General features: G+C 37.7%; 1 protein-coding gene across 2 annotated transcripts in view; it reads right to left on the bottom strand.

Annotated features, from left to right (window-relative positions):
* Positions 1-22,133, bottom strand: part of TRIO (trio Rho guanine nucleotide exchange factor) — a 242,083-nt gene that overhangs the window by 56,277 nt on the left and 163,673 nt on the right. For both annotated transcript variants that reach the window (XM_038175341.2, XM_038175340.2), the window contains exons 31-34: positions 20,520-20,621; positions 18,971-19,113; positions 18,255-18,354; positions 9,952-10,195 (exon numbers count right to left, since the gene is read on the bottom strand). In XM_038175341.2, coding sequence (XP_038031269.1) covers positions 9,952-10,195; positions 18,255-18,354; positions 18,971-19,113; positions 20,520-20,621 — 589 coding nt within the window. The remainder of the gene's footprint in view (positions 1-9,951; positions 10,196-18,254; positions 18,355-18,970; positions 19,114-20,519; positions 20,622-22,133) is intronic.

Raw genomic sequence — 22,133 nt, 5'->3', positions numbered from 1 at the left:
TAAAGAAAAACATTTTTAATATTTGATGCACAATCCCCATAAGAAATATTGATACTGAAATTCCACGTGTACATGGGTATCCAGAGAAATTGCTTCTGCAATCTGCCTGGGCTACCTGCTGGTCAATACTGCTGATCGAAATACATTTCTTATTCCACTTCTGCTAAGTTCAAAGTGTACAGAAACACATTTTTGTTAGTTCCAAAAAGTTTTCATCAAGACTTTCATCACTTTTCATCTCTGCTGAGTACCAGCCACAAACCAACATCTTGCTTTTTCTGGTAGCAGGGCAGGCACTTGGGCGCTGAATACACCTGAAGGACATCTGGATTTCAAACACTAGTGTTTAACTAGTGTCTAACACCTTGCATACTTTCACAGATACTTTTATTATATAAAAAGATATTTCAGTAAAATGAAGTAACCTCCAACAAGTCCTCTGTAGTACATCTAACAGCTGAACAAAATCAGAAATGGGAATTTTCTCTCTTTATGTATAATCAGGATTTCACATGCTGCATATTTATCAGTTATAACCAGAGCTTTGTTACTAACCGTATTTAAGTATATTTGGAGCCTAGCCTTACCACAGTGAGAAGGGGAATAAGGGAGCAACAAGCCTGCAGCAAAGGGGTTCATTATTCTACTTTGCCTATCAGATATTAAAACACAGAAACACTAGAGAACAGGTACTGCCAAACAATTCCCCAAATGTGTATTTCTGCCCTTTAATTAACATTTTTTCTAACCACTCTGAATTTTAGATGTAGAATAATTCAGTCCTGAAAAAGATAAACATTTTTGTTTGGGTTACACAGTACATGTTTTACCTCCATTGAAAAAAAAAAAAAGGTTAGGTTTGAACCAAAAACCAAACACGTTCACACAGTTCACAAAATTGAAAGGAGTATACTTTGTACAGCTTGCATCATCACCACTCACCAGAACGGTGATAATGTAGTTATGAAATGGCCAGTCTGATTCTAGACCTCAGGTATTTCAGAAAGTAACTAGTCAGTCGAGACAACAATGCCTCTTCAGCACAGTAATTAGAATTTAGGTGCAAGAAAGTATTTCTAATTGCCAGTTCTCCTTTCTGAGCTAGCTCCTCATGGACATGTGTGCCATCATGGTGGAAGTTTTATATCAGTCATACTTAATTTTAACTGAAACTCTTTTTAAAAAGGTAATAGTGCCCTTCAAAGGCTTGAAGTTACGACAAAACTGTACTATCTCCTTCTGCACATATCTTCAGGGCACAGCCTAATTGTAAGTGCTTTTTCTTTAGATGTTACTCTGGACCTGTAACCAGACCTCTGTGTCTGAGTTTACCAACCTGATTCTGGCACAATTGCAGTTAGTCCTACCACATCGTTAGGATGAAAGGATTAACATACCTATGCCTGTTCTACTAAATCAATCGGCAATTAGAGCACACATATTTTATTACCCTTGAGACAATGTGAAAAGTTAGCACAAAACATACTAGGATAGACCAACAACCTAGTCAGGCCATGATAAATATCCTCCTTCAAATGACTAGCGATAGATAAAAATCCTAAGACAAATGCTTAATAAATTTGGTGGTTTTCACCAATTGAGTTTTTCTGTTTAATACTGCCCAAAGCAAACATTAATCCACTCATTCAACCAGTTATTTTATTTATTAATTAAAACTTTCACTTAATATACTTTTCTACCAATGAGCCCCATTTTCTTTCTCGTCTTTTATGATCTTTGTCTTCACTACAAATCCCCCACCTTTAACATTCTAATTATCCCCTCCTATTATTCATAAGGGGACATATTACCTTTTAAGAGCTTTTAGGTCCCATCAGAACAAATGGACAGTCCAGTACAAGGTGGGTGCTACTACAAGTGAAGATAATTTCAAAGCAGAGCCAGGGGAATTAAAGAAAAGAACCAAACCAAACCCCCAAAATCTGTAAGGAGGAGGGTTTTACTTTGAATTTACTTATCAGTTTTACACATGCTTAGCCACTAAATTATGTTGTGCCTTAGAAAATTCTGCTCAATCACTCTTTCACCGAGAAAAGGAGCAGCAAGAGAGAGCAATCTCACAGTTTCCCAAAAGAGCAACAACATGAACTTAAAACTGAAGACCTCATTTACTTCCATGTACCTTAAGCGTTTTTGTAGAAAGAAGACCATTCAGCCTCACTAGTTCTTTACAGGTGGCTTCCTCAGAAGCTTTCCTCCTCTTGGCATGTTTGCAGGTTCTCACACACAACTAGATTTACCTTGACTTTGTGTTTAAGAAATCTCCATATCATGTATTCCTTAAAGCTTACATTAAGGAACAAACACATGTCTAATCAGGCTATGATCACACCCAAACAGAATAACTCAGTTTTAAAATAAATATTTTTTACTATTTGTTTCCATTTCTTACACCAAATTAATGTATTTTAGGGCAAAACCCATGCAATTCTGACATCCCTGCAGACTCTAACTGGAGTCCAGGAATTGAGACCACACTTTGAACATAACAAGTCCATGCTAACGATTCCAACTTTTAACACAGGATGAGCCAGGTTGAAAGGGACCTCACAAATTCATCTAGTCCAGCCTTCTGATCAATAGCTGTATCACCAAATGTGCACTCACAGCAGTAATAAAATATTGTATAATGAAGTAGTGATTTGAAACCAATGATCAACAATTTACAAGAGGTAAAAAGCATCTGTTAAACAACAACAAAAAAAAACACAACAGTAACAAACAAACAAACAAAAACCAACAAACCAACCCTTCTGATATAGCTGCATTAAAAGTGATGAGCATTTCTGGTTTAGCACATGCAACAGAGACTAATTTACTCTTTGATTTCAGGAGAAGTGAAATGAAGTCAACAAGATGCATACTTTCAGCAGCCTCCTCACAAAACCAGAATTGGAGGAAGTCACTGGGCTGCAAAATCCTCCAACTTCCACCTGCAGGCAGGGAAGACGTCAGACGATTACGTGACGGCCTCCTGAAAGGTGCACAAGAACATCCACTCTAGCCTGCTCCCCAACTATTTTCTCCTCCCTCCATTTTCTCCTCTCTTCACACAACACAAATACTCTTTCCAGCACCAACTTTAAGAACACCAACCACAGCAGCACAAGTACCAGAAAACCAGAGAGCCAGAAAAGGAACAGATGACCTTATGGACAGCCACATTACATAGTTCTGTGACAGAAGAAAAACTGATCTAGTCGAATTACCCAGTCTTTCGGAGCACCCTCCCTGCTGAGGAGCCGTCTCCCACCCCAGCGCCCTTCCCCTCTGCCCTGCCAGGCTGCTCCTTGCAGAAGGGAAAATCTTCCAGGCTGCTCTCGGCAGGCCAGCACCAGCTCCAAAGCATTGCTTAATGCAAAAGAAAACACGGGGCACAAAGGCACCCTCAACGAGTAGTTTCTACCTCTAAAGCAGCTTTTTTAACGATTTGTTGCACTTCAGACAGTTATGGAAAATAAACACTCCAGGATGCTCAATTGCAAAATACTAGCAATGCTGCAGTGTACAATTTTAGCTTGCACTCTGGTCTGCCTCAAAATCCTGGTTAGGCAAAAAAAAGCTGCTGTCAGAAAAAGGCTAATTGCAAGTGAAATAACTCCCTGGGGAAATCTAAAGCCATCAGAATTGCTGCTTTATATCCACCTTCTACCTCCCAGAGATCAGCTGTGCAAATACATCTGTTCTGAAGCAGATACTTTTTACACAGTGATTTCCTTTCCATCTGCGATTTATAAGAGAAAATACATTTGGCAGATCTCTGGGACCAAAAGTACATTCCAGCCCGTATTACAACGTTTCTTCTTTTGCTCAGATATAATAGCGAACTCCTCAACTGGGCAAACAGCTTTCACTACCTCTGTACAAAAATCCCAGAGACAAATTAACCACGTCCTTATGCCTGCAATTAGAGTCAGCATGGGGAATGCAGATACATCGGACAGGTCTTCCTGGACTGGGTTATGGTAGAATACCTCTTAAATTAGAGGCAGATTTATGCTGAAATCACTCCTATGAGTGCTTTGAGCAAATGCAAACTTGATTTATAGAGAACTCTCCCAGCAATTCAAACCGTGAGATTCAGTGAATCTTCACAACCCATGCTATCTAATTTAGGACTGAACAATGCCAGGGAAGCAATTCGTACAGACTCTGCTGTTTGTTCAAGGCTGAATTAGAATACTACAGCTATAAAACTCAATGCAACAATTATGATCGAACAGCCCACAGGTAATTGCTGACATTTTACTTAAGTTTACTTATCCTCAAAATATGGTTTTAACCGCAAACTTAACTGAAAACTGTGAGGTGGGAAAGGCAGGATAGAGAATTCTTGTTTTACTTCTACACTGCAGCTATTTTATTTACTTGGACCAGAGCATGAGAACATGTTTTTAAAAAAGCCCCAACTCCCCCCTTCAAATTATCTTTGCAACAATTACACTATCGATGCTTCTTGGTAAAATATTTGCGATTACATGGAAATCTATGATTTATTAGGCTTTCAAAACAACTGGTAATTGTGAAGTTGGACTTCAGCTAATAAAGTGCCTGCACCTTTTCAAGCTCAAGTTCGCCTGGTAACTATCTTGAACTGACACCGCAGCAAGACATTTATATTTTCTTGCTAATTTAGACTAGCAGAGTGTGAAATCCAGCTGACTGCCCAGCTCTGTATCCTGTGAGCTGCTCCTGAGGCTTTCCATCAGCTGGTTATCTGGATGGGCAGCCTGCTATTTGGAAATGCTATTAGGAGACAATTGATTCATCAAGACATGGAATTCTTAAATTAACATTCAGCATCTCGTATGCTGTACCATATTCCTCAGTATCGCTTTCTGCATGCGATCATATCTGCCTATGCAGCAGGAGCTAATCCCTCGCTGTACTGTGCCCTGGAAACTACAGCCTGCACCTTTTGCCCCCTGGCCCCAAGGCAACAAAGCAGAGCAAGCAACATACCTAGTCATTGTTACGAGTTGCTTTCCCTGTTGGCCTGGGTTGTAACTTTTTCATTTCCTGCAGCTGCAAAGGTTGTCAGACAGTCTCTCAGAGGCAATGCTTTGGCTCTGAGCCACACGCCCAGAGATCTTTGTCCTTACTCATGGCCCCTACTTTGCTTGCTCACAGTCTTAAAACAGCAAATCTCCCCCTTCTGCAGCCTCCCTCTGCTTTTAAGCAAACCATTGCTGCTTAAGCCATGTTTTTTCTTCCTTTACTCCCACTGCAAACAGGCAGTCCATCTTCATTTGCTCAAACTGGATTCCCATTTTACTTGATCAAATTCTGCTGCTGTGCTGTTAGAACTTCCTCTTCCCTCCTAGCAGTATTTGGGCTCCACATGGAAACACTCCATTTCTCAACTGTAACTTTCAAAGTTCTCCATCACATACGAGATGTTTCACCTTTATTCTCTCCCCTTTGCCTTTCACCTAAAATTAATCCTCTGAACAGAGGGACTCCAGTTTTATGACATCAAACTTAAATGCAACAAATCTAAGACTGTTGCAGTGCATTGTACATCACACCACTTTACTAAGGTGTCAACCACCTTTCATATCTGAGCAAACCTGTACAGATACTCGTATTTTAAGTTGTAAAGCAGGCGGACATTGTACCTGTCAAAAGACCTTTGTGGCCAAGTTTTGAACCAAACAGATCGCAATGACATTTGGCAGTGAGATGTGGTCCCCCCCATAAGTGTAACTTATAATGACAATGTGTAACTGTAAGCCTCCTGAGCAAGGGTTTGTTGCTCCTTGTTGCTCTCCAAACAGTGACATCTGCAGGAGGGATATTTGGGACTAACACAAATTCTTCAGATTTCAGAAGTACTCAGAGTTGGAAAAGATGGTGAACTTTCTGATGTAAACAGGTAAAAGATTTACAAACAATTTTCAATACCTGCCAATTTTTTTTTCTGAACTTACAAGCTTAATTCTGTTATACTAAATCTTCTGTCCCTTGCTTTTTTACCCAAAGCCTTGTGGCTACATAAATGCCCTGCAAACAAAGGAAAGAGAACTGTATATATAAAAAGAATGTTCAACAGAATGAAAAGAAACCTTGTTAAAAAAAAAGAAGAGAAAAGCACCAAATAAAACAACAGGAACATTCTTTCTCACCCATACCCAATAACATGTGGGGAACCATTGGAAAAAAAAAAATTGTTGCCGTATGTATTACTTGTGAAAAACATGTTCTTCCCAAGCTAGTAATTTATTTTTTTTAGAGTGCACCAACTGTTATTCAGCCTCTTCACTACCCACTTGTTTGTCTTTTTCCCTATTATAAAAGGGATTGAGATTTTTTAAAATGTGCTCATCTGTAAAAATGCATATTAAATTGATTAAATGACCCAAATAACTTATAAAAATAGATTTGATATCCAGCAGAGCAAGCAAGAGGTCTGGAATCTGCAATCAACTCCCTGTAAATGACTATCCATCCACCTCAAGAAAGGCTTTTTTCTATGTAATCCTTCCCCATACTATTAACTACTATAAAATTCTTAAGATTAAAGATACTGTAAATATTTTTTTGTACCCCTTGATACCGATTAGATGTTTAAAATAACAGACATTCTCAGAGGACAAATAAGATCTACAAAGATCTGTACGCAAATGAAGAGAGTCACTTTCTGGGCTGTCATCTCATCTTCTAACATGAGAATAAAACAACATTTTTCTTTCGTGGTTAACAGCCTGTGGACAGAAACTGAATGACCAAGATCAGCTGTCTGAACTAGGCTTCACTGAACATACAAAAGATTATTAAAGCAGAAAGTATTACCCTACTTTGGATGATCCTCACTTCAGATAATTTACGGCATTAAATAACCCAACACTTTTGTACTTAGTGATGAGATGTGACTTTATGCAACTTAAGGATCAGCTGTAAATTAGAAGAGGTTTGCCATTTCAGAACTTGGATGCTCACTTCATCTCTGATATTACATGGCTTTCCAGCTTGTTTAGTCAACAGATGGCACTGCTAAAAACTATTGAAAAGATCAAAATTTACAGTCTGTAGAACTTGAAATATGAGGCACCAGAAAAACTTTGAATATTGTTTCGCAGAAACAGCTGAAGTTAGAGGATACTACTAAAGATCTACAGTGTTCAAACTATACTGAAAGGTGTGCAAAAACTTTTCACTTAATCCATTTTTATAAGCTAAGCACTCAGCATTCAAGCAGCTATCCCACCGCTTTGCTGATGGTGGGTCATCTCCCCTTTTGCTTTAGGATTACGTAAAACCTCTCTCTTTCTCTGAGCCTTGTACAGCAGCTTGAGATGCCAGCCATATGCAAATGCCAGACTCATCTCTGCTGCACATCTCTTAACCCACGAACTGTATAGAATTACTCACACCTGATGCTCAGTCAGTGTGACGTATCACATACATTTGCAGACCTAAAAACTCCAGAGGGCAATATCCTCCTTTGTTAAATCATTCAAATACTCTGCAAGTTTTACTGCATTGTAAACAAAGAAATAAACAAACAAAAACATGTATTAAAAAGGCTGAAGTTGCAGAATCAATCACTAGAAATCTAGGAAATTTAAGACATGTTAGCCCAAGTGCATGAAGGTCTGCCTTGAATTATTTAAGTCATTCACTTATTCTTTCTTATGAGGGTGTTTTGTTGTTGTTGCTGCTGGTTAAGGGTTTTGTTGTTGCTTGGAAGAATTCATACCTCAATCAATGCCCACAATGAACAATACTTAAAAACTGAGATCATCATCTAATTGTTTTTCCACTCTTCTGATTAGCATATTCCCCAATGTCTTGTTTACAGATCTTTAATCAAATCCAGCACTTGAGAAAGAACAATTGCTTTCTGAGATTGTCTCAGGTACTTTTCACTACATGGGGGAAAAATAATCAAAGCACTCCACCAACTTTCGTTAATTTTTTTTGTAACCCCTCTGTGCAACGAGTGCTATCAACCTCTTTCAAGTAATAAAGAGCTGAGTTATAGACCAAAGCCAAAGCATCCTGCGGTTTCAAGTGCACAATCTAAAGCCTTTTTTATTTGCCTCTCCAGATTACTTAGCGTTATATAATAGGCTGCATGTTCAAGACAGTTCAGAGTGACTTCAGTCACATGCACGGGAAACTTTACAAATCAAACATCCAAGTCCTAAAGCCTGACACCCAGTAATGTGGGAATAAACAAGTAGCAGCTGCTTCTTATCAGCTGGGGTTTAGATGGCATGCAATAACATCACACAGGAAGCCTGTGGCAGAGGCAGGAACAGAAGTCACTTGAGCTTGCATTCAGCCCTGCAAATCATGGCGATTCTAGCATTTGCCTGCTCCTGTTCTTCAACGTCCATGATCAATAAAATTAATTAAACCTCTTCTTTTTCAAATCAATATGTCAATCAGAAACTAAATTAATTTCACAGTGCATTGCCCTCTTTTCTCCCCAAACAAACGCTAAAGGAAAAAAAGCAATACATATTACATCCACTGAAAGTAACCTCTCAAAAACAAAAACAGCTCTGTGTCTCCCTCAGGAGTCTGACAGGCCCAGTGTTCTTGATATACCATCTATTGTCCAGTACAGCCTGCCTCAATTAATAAAATTATCTGCATTCAAAGGTAAAGTCCCTAGCTCCAAAGGAAACTGGATTTATCAATTCTGTATTTAAAAAATAAAAAATGCCTGTTAACATTTCCATGATTTCACCCCCTTGTACAAGGAAGAAACGTTTTAGTGATACCCAAATGCATTTTCAATGTTATCAAAATAACTGCAAACTTTTTCTTCCCAAATAGTTATAGGATACAAGAATTCAAAGAAGTATTACAACTAAATCCTTCAGATGTTTTTATCACCCCACATTCAGGAAGTTCCTGCCGTGCGTGTTCCTCATGTAAAAAAATACAAACTCTCCCTTTTTTAAGCAAGCATATTAATACAGGGTCTGTATTAACTGAGAAAAACTGTCACGTGCTAGCTGGGATGGACTGAATAATTAAAAAAAAATATGAGCATATTTATGAAAAACTCTCCAAAGACAGAAGTTTGTGTTTCAGAAAACAGGTTTTCCCCAATACCATTTTCTTACTAATCTTGCTCCTTGCAATAACAAACTTTTTGAAATGCATCTTTTTCCACAGCATGTGCCGCAACACCTTCTAATGAACTGGCTTTTATTTATTTAATTATTTAAATCCATACTGCTTTCTGGTAGAAGGCTTCAAATTCAAATGGTTTCAAATGAAGCAAGCAAACATCTTTTCCAATAACTACCTACTCTGTGAGCCTGGGAAGTTTACTAAGCCAATGGACTACAGCATAGCAAAACCTTAAATATCAAACAATTATCAGATTTTTACTGCACTCTTCAGGGGCCCATTCTTCCATTCAGAAACAAAACTGAAGTAAGATTTCAGAATCTAGCTATGCTGGAAAAAGGAATTAATTTTGTCACTGCTTGTCTGGAAAACTCATTGAAGTAAAATACAGAACTCCAAATAATCAGTGCCAGGGCACATGGGTGTATTTACCTCTTCCATCACTGAGCCTGACTTTATCACAACTTTTTAATGCACAGTTTCTAAGCGAGCTATTGTTACTACATGCAGGAGATTTTCTTCTTCCCCACTTTCAGTGCATGACAGGAACAGATTTTCTTATTATTGAAGCTTGATCTAACATGATACGTAACTGTGTTTACCACGACATAATTTGCCTAAATCTCTTCCGTGTCTTCAGCCACATTTTCACAAAAAAACTGCTGTTTATTTTGGAATAGACAGCATGGCTGTAGGTTCCAAAAAAGCATTGTGTTTTATCTAACTGAAAAATTAGAAACCAAAGCAGAGCAAGAACACTGAAGTTCCCATTTACGAGGTTCTCCTTATTACCCCAAACTCATGCTGCTGACTAGAGACTTGTTTTTCATAATTTCTTACCTTTGTGGTTAAAGATCCCCTCCATCTCCATACTACTGCGAGAGTGAGCAATGCAGAGGGACCCGCAGGGGACCAGGCCTTCTGCGGCTGGGGACCGATCCGTGGTTCGAACCAGACACCAGTCAGGCTTGTCATGGGGTCGCTCCAGGACCTCCACGGTCTGCCCACGGCGGATCGTCAGCTCATTACTGTTGCAGGCGGTGAAGTCATGGATTACCACCGTCAGCTCGCACCCACCAGACAACTGTCAGGGAAAACAAGAACAAGAAGCCAGATGAACGCTCGTTATCAAACCATCCGTCACATACCGTTACCTATTTAGGATTCCTGGCAGGATTTGTGTTTTGGATGAGATAGCAAGCTTCTGGGGCTTTCCACATCAAGAAGGGATCATCTCAAAATCAAGCAGTTCTGATGTTTTAGTACAGATTTTTAACTCTGCTTGTCTCTTCCTGTGTTCAAAATACACTGCTTGTGACAGTGTTGGGCGGAGGATTTAAGCAGTTTTTCTTGCTAGACTGCTCCTTACCCTGGAAGTTGAAGTAGCAGCCACTTCAGAATGTTTTATGGTTGATAATTTGCAGCAAAAAGACAGATATTGCTAAATACAATCACTCACGAGCTTTATCATCTTGCAAACCCAAGGCAGAAAAGTGATCTTTTTCAAATGAGCTTAGTGTCCCCGTCCCATGCCATTTACAGTTCTACATATATGCAGGTCACAAAATCACTTAGGATACTCCATACATAAATATAAAAATCAGCATAAACTTCTTCACATAAGATTCTCAAATACTTAACTATCTGATACAAACCCCACATTTACTTGTAACTTCCGCCTTCTTGCTGATTCCCCAAATAAAACCACACAAACTGGAATTAAAAGCATGCAAGCTCAGGGTTTCCCCCCCAACTCCAAAACGCTTTATTATAATTTTTTTGCCTAAGCTTATGTTTCCTCTCTTTGATTGTTTCAGCTGCTTTGATCTGAAAATTATTATTTCAGCTTTGCAAAGTTCCCAAGATTGCTCGGTGCCAGAACACCCATCTAACTTAACCAAACAGCCTGGGAATGCCTTCTCCTTACACGAGGCAGCAGTGTTCCTGGCTACTTCAGATTTTCATGTCAGAAACCTTCAGGATGCTGTAGTGCAACATTCATGTTAGATCATGGCTGGTATGCCCCTTCTATGAATTCAGTAGCTTGGATCAAGCCAGTGAATTCCTCCAACTCAGGGCAATAACCCCGCAATGCTTTACATGTGGACAAAGGTGGACAAACACTCTGTGCGAGTTCCAGCTCTAGCTGATATAGAGGCGTGTGCCTCTATACCAACATATTGAACCATTCTCACCACATTATTTTTGCCTATTGCATTTAGGCTTTTAAATGCAGCCTACGTCCTACGAGCTTTAGGAAAAGGAAGTAACAACCTACACTGTTATTTATTAGTTTTCACTGAAAGCCTTTAACTAAAGCAACAGCCAGAAACTTTGCTAGGATAACACTATTGGTTATCAAGCATTTTAGAACAGATGACAAAAAAATGCAAAAACCCAAGTAAGACTAAAAGGCTAATTCTGACCTTCCCTTACTCAAACAAACAACAGGATGTAACTCCTAGTAGACAGCCTGTAGTAACTCCAGGGCTTTCCCATGGTTTCTGCCTGCTAATCTCAATGGCTACCCTTGCTTGTGCCTGCACACAAGGAAGGAACAAAGTTTTCTTTGGGGAAATGCAGGGACTAAGAGACGAAAATTGTTATACATCTAGTGTTTAAGGATGGTAAATCAGGTTGCATCCGTTTAGATCCAGGCTAAAAGTTAATCAAATTGTTTACTACTACACCTCTCCAGACAGTCCTAATACCCAAATTATGGTAGTTACATCTTCAAAACATGCTACCTTCTCCCTCATTAAAAACTTCCTTTTCCCTCCCCCCCACTTCTCTGTATTATATTAGTTTTTAATCCATGCAAAACTATGCCAAAGGGGAAAAAGTAAGAGCTTTCCCTCGTTTTCTGGTATTGATTTATATTACAGCCTTCTTCAGACAAACTAAGCAACAATTGAAACCATCTGTATGCCTGATGGGGACCAAGAAAAAGCTGATGCAGTATGACTTCACAAGGTGGCTAACGCAGATTGAATTTTTCTCAGGCAAGTCCATATACATCCTCAGTCAGTCCAAGCACCGAGACAGTAACAAGTGGACACTTTCCAGAAACTCCATTTAGCCATTGTATTTTCTCCTGAATACCTACAAGAGCACAGCTCTCGTGCACAGCTCTCTTCCTTGTCTGACCCTTCATCTCCTTTAATAGGAGATTAAAATATACTTTAACACCAGCACAAAGAACATCTGATTTTGGCTTTCATGTAGATATTATTTCTTCTCCTGATTGAAAAAAAAACAACAAAAGCAGCTAAGACTGTTTGTTTGTTAAGTATTTTATATAGCATTAAGCTAAAGGAAAAAGCAAACAAACATTGATAGTAGCTATGTCAGAAACTACCAAGGTATCAAAAAAGTCATTAAGACTGTGTAGGAACTGGACGTCCTAGCTGATGAGTATTGCACTGAAACCAACTACTCCATCCATCACACTTCAATGTGCAAGACACTTCCCACATGCAGTTGTTAGCTCCGCACTGTTCTCAAACACACTGACATTGTTAGATGCAACTCAGCACAGGACTTCTCTGCCTGAAGCACCTAAGCCAGTGCTGTGCTCTCCTGAGCCCACCTCCAAGTTACCATCTCGGACAGCTGACCAGCACCAACCTTCACCTCCCCTGGGATGACAACCAGTCTTTCTCCCCAGAGCTGTAATGGCCAGCAAACAGCGCGTTCCTCTTTGTTTCAGTGCTTGTTTTCTTTCCATAACATGCTTTCTGAAAGCAGTTTCATCCTCTACACTGATTAAATGCAGTTGGACAGCAAGGAGTGTTTGGGATTAAGTACATTGCTCAACAGCTGTTGTTGGACAGCTTTGGCAAGGCTCTCCAGGCTAGCTGGAGGGAAGAGAAAGAAGCACGGAAGAACCAGGAGACTGTCTTGCACTGAAAAGAAGGGAGTTACAAACCACCTAAATCCAAATTTAGGCTGAACAAGGGCTTTTTATGCTTTATCCATCATTCTCAAGAAACCCTTTACGTAAACTGAATTAATCAGGCATGATAAAAATAAATGAGGCTATGTCTGAAACATGGAAAATGGAGAGACAGAGACAAGATGAGAAACAAAAGCCAGACAAAAATAGAACAGCAGATTAAAAAAGTGTAAGGTTTAATTAAACAGCTTATCATGGGACAGTGCCTTGCTGTTGCTGAACTTAATGTTAGCCATCTAAGTTCATCTCTCTGGGGCTTTTTAATCAATGCTGACTGTAGAGAGGAAAAAGAAATAAAAGCATAACATGCTGGTTATGTAGATTCTCAGTGAAGTCAGAGACACCACATCAGAATTTCATCTGCCATCAGACCCTGTGAAGATCACTAGTGGCTGAGTTCTGCCAAGTACAATGACAGCCTTTACATTAGGCCATATTACCTCATCTCAGGGCTGCTTATTAAATTTACTTCCACATGGTAATTTCACATTAAGAGAGAGGAAAGAGCAGCTAATAAGATTTCTCAATTATTTGAAGTGTGAAAAATCTGTAACCTCTTTTTAAAAATGGAAACAAGTGCACTGTGGGAGTAAAGAAATAGGGGAGAAGTTTTCTTCTCATAGTATTTCACTTTGACCAGGCAGCTGCTCGGACCTGATTTCTGATGCTGAGGAGAGGTATATTCTCAGAATTACGTCTGCTTCTTCGTTTGTTGTTTTTACTAAAATTAAAAATTAGATTTGTTTTTTTTTTTTTTTCCTGCTGGCAGACACTTTTTTCTTTTTTTTTTTTTTTCTTCTGTGTTCTCAGCTGGTAGAACTAAATACTTGGTTGTCTCCCACTGCTTCAGGCCTTTTTCTATTTTCTGAAGTACTACACGCAAGTTTAAAGAAGCATGTGAATGAAATACAACTTCACACAGACAACAATACAAAGTGATACCAGCTGGACTCAAAAGACAATTCATTAAAAATAAAACATTGCTGCACTGACCACACAGAGTAGCTAGGCTAGCTTGATACCTCCTATTTAGGATAACATCCTATGACAGCTTTTCTTATAAAAGCCTATCTCTTCTCAGCTACCAAAATAGTAGTTTGGATTATTTTGTATCTCTGCCAGCTCTGTTAACACAAGCATAAAAAGATCCATCAGATCTATGTTGTTTCCTTCAGCTTCCCCATTTTGTTTCTTATGCATTGGATTACATTCAAAACAAGATTCTAAAAACAGATCCAAGCTCTGAGGCTAGGTAACTGCTGAAGGCTGGAAAGAAAGACTGAGTGTCATCTCTTTTATTCATTAGCCACCTAAAATGCTGGGTACACAGCTACAGAACATGAATGGAGGGAATATGCAAGGTAGGTGGAAAAGGATCTTAAGTCCATTCCTTTCTCTTCCTCTAAAGCACGATCAATTGCATCTATGTGAATCATGACTAACATTTATCCAAAGCTTTCACAAATATTTCCAATTATGGACATTCCCTAGCCTTCCAAACCAGGCTGCTCTAGAGCTTCACATTTCCATAGACACTTGTATATATACAAAAAAGTCTTTGCAACATGCAATCTTTTATAAAGATGATGTCCTTTAATCTCATTGTATCCATTAAAATACAGGTAAAAGACTGGTCTGTAAGTCCATGTAGTTTTTACACACTTGAAGACCTTAAGTTTTTCTTCGCACCTTTTTTCTTTACACTCATCAGTCCTAACTCTTTTGGGGCTCTTGTCTTACACAGTAAATTATGTTTGGTAGACCTCTAATCAAATCTTTTGGCTTTGCTGGAACTCTTCCAATGGCCCACTAATTTGCTAAAATTCTGTATTCAAAACTGGATGCAGTACCTAATAGAAGCCTTACAATTGCTGAGTAAAAGAATGAGGACTTTCTGACCATCAGTATAGGGCTGCTTCGTCCCATTTCATAATGGCATCACACTTAAAATAATACACAGGTGGTCAGCCTCTATAACTTCTAGATCTCCTTCTCAAAAAACTGTTCAGTACCCTCACCATTTTCATTAATACTTAATTATTTCCACCCATTCACATTAACTCAAATGAGTCCCTATTAAATTAGTATTTTGCCAGTTCATTTCTCCCTTTACCAAGATGATTCTGAATGCTAATTCCTTCTTCCAATACAGTTTTCAGATAACATGAAGCTGGGAAGGATGTCAGCCTTTATAAGTGGTTTACTGGATCATTACTGGGTCATTACTGAAAAGCAGAATGCAAAACTACAGCCAACAATCAAAAGTTACAATTCTTTGCCCAATAATAAGCCCAAAAAGCCAGGGTGGAGAAGAAAAAAGGTAATGAGAAAGTTATTTTCTGTTGTTAAGGCATTGCCAATTAAGTCACAAAACAGGATGCAAAGAAAAAAGTTCATCTGGACAACACTCAACGACTTCCAAGGCCAAGGATTTTTAGTTCTTTCAAAACAGATGTCTGAGCAGGCAAAAGAGAATATTTTATTTTGGATAAAAGATTTCACACTTGATGTTCTCCACGTATAACAACTTAGCGCTTCTAACCAAAACATTATTTAAAAAGAGTCAATTGTCTGAACGTATGATTGGATAGAACAGAAGAAAGGTTTTACTTGGTTGCTGATTAGTATGAGTTGTTTGGTATTGTTTTTCCTTAACCACAATAGTGGACATGTGAACACAATAAAGTTCAGCAACAACATAATAAGTGATAAAATGCTAAACATTTTTACCACTTGCTTAACATACTGAATTAGCTGATAGTTTTAATGCTTCTCAGTTTGGAATCTAAGCTCAGTTTGGGACATGCTCCAAAACTGACTGAGAAGTTCCACTGCTCCAACTGACTAAACACATTAACAGCACCTAAAATCCCTATAATTGTTTCACTCCATCTCTGTATGGCATTCAAACACACTTTAAGCTTCCAATCTGAAGAAAAAAAAAATTCAGTCAATTTTAAATCCCAAACAGACTAGAGCCAATGAATTCTCAACATATGAAATGAAAGATTACTTCAGATTCAGCAAGTATCAACATATCCTACTTATTTCACTGGCTTTCTGCCTGTTGCTGTTCCTTAACAACTTTTATTTATAAACAGATATCTTAAATTTCTCATCTTAATGTATTTAACAAATCAAAACACAGAAATATTAAACAAAAATATTTTAATTCACACACTTCAAAAAGTGCATAAACAGTCAGTTCCTTCCTTGGACATGTATAGGAAAGACATAGCACAAGTAACCTCTAGGTGATTTCCCAGTTTCCAGTATGGATTGGTCTGTTCTTGTCAAAGAAAAGTCTAACAAGAATTTTGTATGTAAATTTGAAAACTCATAGCTACTTTAAAAAAAAACAAAAACAAACAACTAAGCTCACTAACCAACTTTAAAACATAACTTGTCAATAAAATATTTAAAAGCTCTCTCCATCCCTCTTTCCTTCTATTTCTCCTCCTTTTAACTTATAAATCCCGTTGAACAGGTTGTTGGTAAGATTCTTCCTCATGTCAAACTGAAAGACAATCCTGGGGGCATTTCACTTTGCCAACTTTCTTAGTAATTCTTGTATGATGCCTGAAGTATTGATATGAAGGGCAACAGGAGACCATCCATATCATTTTCCTGTAAATAAGTACATCATAAGCAACTGAGGATGGGCGATTGCTGTACATAGCAGGGATGGATTGCATCACCTCAGCTGAAATCGAAGGACAATCTAGACAAACAGCTTGATATCTCAGTCAACAATCATGGAAATCAGAGAGATTGTGTCTTGGCTTTGAGTATGATAGATCACCCCAAATCTACACTAGTCATGGACTGTTAAGAGCAGAAATAGCAACACAGGTTTTAAGAACACATTGAAAAACTAAAAGCTATTTTTCAGTATAGATAAGACTTTTTTTTTTTTTTTGTAAATCACTCTATAACTAAGAATGCAAGGAATAAAACAGCAAGAGAGTCACTGAAAGAGTGTCTTCTTGCTCTAAGCAACCATTTTTCTAACAGATATCCATAGAAGAAGAACCACCAGAACTACAGACCAACTTCGGTACAAATGTACCAGGTCAAAGCAGAAGCTATTTTTGACTAATATGAGAACAAACCTAAGCCCTTCATACTTATTTTTGTAAAGAAGAGGAAGACAGGAAAGAGAAAATTAAATCACAGAATTTAAGTGATACACAAAAATACGGAAAACAAACTCTCTTTTAGATGACTGTGGGAATTGTCAAAATGTTTCTCTGAGAAGCTACTCACCCTGCTGCCCTGCAATATACTGATTATTTTACCTGTATAATTTGAGTGGCTCATCAGAAGAATTCTACTGAATGAGGTAACAGGCAAAAAATCCGTAAATGTGCTTTCAAGTAATTTACTACTCAGTTTCTATCTTTTTTTTCATTCTCCTATTTGATAAATATCTATTAGCCATCTCTACCTCCCTGTGAGGTCTTAACACTTCTCACTTGCCAGAAATCTTTCAACTCCAAAGTAATACACACATGTTTCATATAAGAATTTTTGCTCTTTCGATGCCTATCTTTCTTCTACCCATGAGAAACTTTGGCTGTGTTATCCTTATGGGACAACCCAGCCAAAATCTATAGGCAAAGATGGAGGAAAGAAAACACTAGTACTAGTATCATATGATACTTCAACTTGTGGGTTACTCCTCTCTAATAAGGTGATTTTCATTAGTTCTCACGCAGACACTGAACGCTTACTGTCTATGCATGCTTGCTTCACAACAGTAACCACATGGAAATCACCAACCTCAAGAGAGTCAAAAACCAGATGGTATGCCTTCAGAAAAGCTGAGACTGCCATCATGAAAAAAACTGTGCACTGCATTAAATTCTATGGAAAATATAACTTCATTTTTAAACTGTGACAAAGCGTTGGACAATCTGCAGAAGAGAGGGGGCAAAATATTTTCAGTTTGTAAAAAACAGAATATATGTATGACCTACTAGATTCAAATAATCACCCCTGATCCCCCACTGTATTCAAGATACTTACTCTTAAATAAGATATTTTACTCTTGCATACAGCTATTTTTAAAAGATCAAATGCTTCCATGCCTTTTCTCTGAAAGTACTAAGGACTACTTTCAGGTGCTAACTCACACTAAGCTATGAATTGTTCTCTCTAAGGATAGAGCAACACCTGGGAAACTTACCTTATCGCTGTCTAATGTGTTCTGTGAGGTTCTTGAGGCAATTGAAATAGTATCAGGTTGGCTGCTACCATCTCCCTGACTGTCCAGGTCCTCGCCGTCTCTGCAAATAATTCAGTTTTCATTACGATATTAGCATTGTGTTTGTAATGCTCATACTTACAACTCTAAGAAAGGGGATACTGTGGCAATGGACCCTAGACAGACAAAATAACTGATGCAAAAATCAAATATTCAGCATTTAATACTTTGTTCTATGCTTAAAGAGAACAGATTCTTTTGTTCAACATCTACATCAACATCATGGAATTAATGTAACCAACCAGCCAGAGCAAGTTTTCATGCCAACTCTGGCAAGAAACAGCCACTTAGCACTCTGCTTGCTAGTTTTGTCTAAGTCACTCATTTTAAGCTCTGTCAAAGTAAACCAAAGACCTGAATACGAGTAACACACACAGAATTGTGAAAATCTAAAATGCACAGCTATCCTGTACTGCAGTTCCAAATTCCTTCTGTAATGGCTAAATCTGCACTAGTCAGGGACTGTGCAGAGCAGAAACCTCAATACATTCAGCACTGGACACAATTCAAAACTGGACACTATGGCTCTTGCTTTTGTCCAGTTCACTGAAACCTATTAGAAATTCAACACTGCAGAGGAAACAGTGCTGCTGAAACAGCATACTTGAAGATCTCTGACTTTTTAAAATATTAATTACCTTCTTCCTTTCTGTTTTGTTGTTGGTGCCGTTTTGGGGATGTGGATTGGTTCCTTCAATGCTCCTTTCAGATGAATGGTCCTTTCTTGTATCACTTCCCGGATATGTTTAATCCAGTCCTGTTTATTTTCTATACTGGATGCCTTTGATATGTAAAAGAGACAAAAATACCAGACTGGACTATTATAGCTGAGAAAATCCACAAATAGTCTAATGAATATCAAAGGCATAAAGAAAGACTGTGTGAATCATTTTTGAAAACATGAACAGAGAAATGGAAATTCAAGCTAGTTGTCTTCATTTTGAACAAACAATACTACTTTACACTTATGAACATTGTTAATATTGTTCATATAAAAACATTTTATTTAAGATTTACATTCTTCTTTCATAACTTAAAGGCCCAAGAAGGCTAAAGCCCTATACATACCTCATGATAGTGACAGTGGATTGATTTAATTAAAAAGAATTCCAGTAATAACACCTTGAATATTAGTATTTTAAACTCCTGGTATGTTTTAGGTCAATTCTAACTTTATATAACAATCTGCTATCACTGAAAGAAAACTTATGTTGTGACGCATATACTTCCATAACATATTTTATGTATTACTGTTACCACTTTTGAAACCTATATGGAAGAGGAAAGCTAATTTAGAGATTGTATTTTAATGACTGTCTGCAACATATCATCTATATCGTTGAGATACCTCAGAAAAGATTTGATATCCAGTTGCTCAACGTGTAATCAGACTGTTGAATCCAATTTAGCCCCGTTACCCCGCACCTGACATTCTATTAAATATAGGCATTGGTGTGGATTAAAAAAAATATTGTGTATGAAGTCTCACTTCTCTTAATTGCTATCTTCTGAAATAATTGATTTCTAATATATTATATACATTCAATAAACAAGGAAAAAATCAAAATAGAATTCTAAAGGGGTGGAAAAAACTGAAGGAACAATGAACAGTTAGGAAACATGTTTGTTTTTTTTTTTTACAAACAAACCTATTTAGAAACCAAATACAGTTTTGTTAAATCTTTTATTTACTGTTTTCATGGAATTTACTTATATTATTAGTGAGCTAAGGCCATGCTACTTTCAACCTTCAAAAACAAATAAAAAAATCAACAAAATTGTTTGAAAAGCTTCAGATACCATACAAATTATCTAAATACCTACACTCAAAGTACAGAAAAGAATAGGAACACCTTAAAGTGATCTTATGGAGAACGATCCCTTGAAAACAAAACCCTTTATACTGTTTGTATTGGTTTAGTCTTCCAGTAGGCCAACACAGATTCCCCTCTGCTGTCAAGTCACTTTGGTTATATGTACACCATATTTGCTTCCATACAAGGGAAGACTATTTGTCAGCAGCTGTCACTAAACGCAACAGAAGTCATCACTTGTTGCATTCCTAACAAGCAAGAACAATAACTACTTGTTGGTATTACAACTTGGTATACTTGGTATATCCATATAAATTCACTTTGGTACTTGGTATATCCATATAAATTCACTAAACATATTCACTAAAATTACCTTGAGAACAATTTTGTTGTCTGAAGTTGGTGTCCTTCCAACCCAAAGAGCAAACTTGCAGGGATCTCCTTCTACGTGTTCTGTGACACCCAGTTCAGAAGTCTGGAATTAAGAAAAAAAAGTTAGAACATGGCAACTTTTTTCTCAGGAGACACAAAGGGATGCTAATATAACAATTGACCTCTGCTATTTGAAGAGAGTTTTGGAAGGTTCAGTCTAGCTTCAGAGAGAATTGTTTATTCTTGGGAGGGGGGAGGGGGCTTCTTCAAAAGCAGTGGCTGTAAGATATCTTTGTTACTTTATTTTTTTCAGTAAAGTAACTATTAACAATAGCATTTATAACCTGAAATACCAAATTGCTTATTCCACATTTTTGACTTGACAAAAACAAAAAAAGCTGGGTAACCAGAAATACTTGGTGAAAGCCAAGTGTTGGCTTCTCTCCTTGCTGATTTCCATTAGAGAACACTCATCACTTATTGATTTTTATGTTTTTTGTTTTTATTTAAAGATAAGATATGCTTAAGAATTGTCTTGATATCTTCTACAACTATTTTCTGCCAAGCATGTTCTTTATAGTGTTTCCTTCACAAGTGAGTCCTTGTAGTGTGAAACTGATGAAGAAATTCAAAAATTCAGTTTCCCCTGAGAATTTTGTGGAACAACTACATTAACGATCAGTCTCTGGGAATGTTTTAATGTCAGACCTTTATAGCTAATTATCATCAAAAATGTTTTTGCTTTCCAACTGGAATAACATCTCAATCATGCGAATTTGCTTCCACTTAAACATCTCGTATAGGCTTTGCTCCAAAAAAAATTTCAACTGAGAAATATAGCGCAAACCACAAGAATCCTTACTCCAAAAGATAGCTGACAAGCTTTCCGACATTATTAGAAACTGTATTTTTCCCCTCACATGCATCATCTGTAGCAAATACATTTATTGCAAGAGGTGTTGGATGCACTGTACGATACTGATTTGTTTTTTGTTGCTGCTTTTTTGTTTTGGTGTCTTTTTTTTTTTTTTTTTTTTAAGAGAAAAACACCCACCCTTTCATCTCTGTCATCTCACTTGGTAAAATTTTCATTGAAATACTAAAAGTCTGTGATACGTTTTAAACTTGACTCACCAACAACTCCTGTGCCTGTTAAAAAGCTTATAAAATACTTGATGCAACATCACATTAATCAACTCTGAGAAAATATTTATTACTGTACTGCCCATTGTAAAGTCTGAGAGACCAGGATAGTACAATTAATTTTTATTTTTTTTAAAGCTCTGTAAAATTAAAAGCCTTGGTACACTTGCAAATGTTATTAATTCAGGAACAACTGAGACTACGCGATAGAGGCCTGTACAATAACGAGTGGTGAAGCAGACAGAGGTTGGTCACTGTCCCTTTCCATACTGGTGGGTGTCAATCAAAACTAGTGAGAGGGAGTCAGGTTCAAGCACAACACACAGAGGTTGTCCTGTACCTAACACATAGCTAAGAAAAACATCTGTTTGCCAAAGAGCACTGGAAACGTCAAAAGTCTGTATGAGGTCTGTGGACAAGCTCATGAAAGAAAAATCCTTTTGGGGTTACTGAGTGCACAGAAACCTCACCC

Source organism: Anas platyrhynchos, chromosome 2 (assembly GCF_047663525.1).
Source record: "Anas platyrhynchos isolate ZD024472 breed Pekin duck chromosome 2, IASCAAS_PekinDuck_T2T, whole genome shotgun sequence".
Lineage (NCBI taxonomy): Eukaryota > Metazoa > Chordata > Aves > Anseriformes > Anatidae > Anas > Anas platyrhynchos.
Note: the sequence above shows the minus strand (reverse complement) of the source record. Positions and strands in the feature narration are given on the sequence as shown.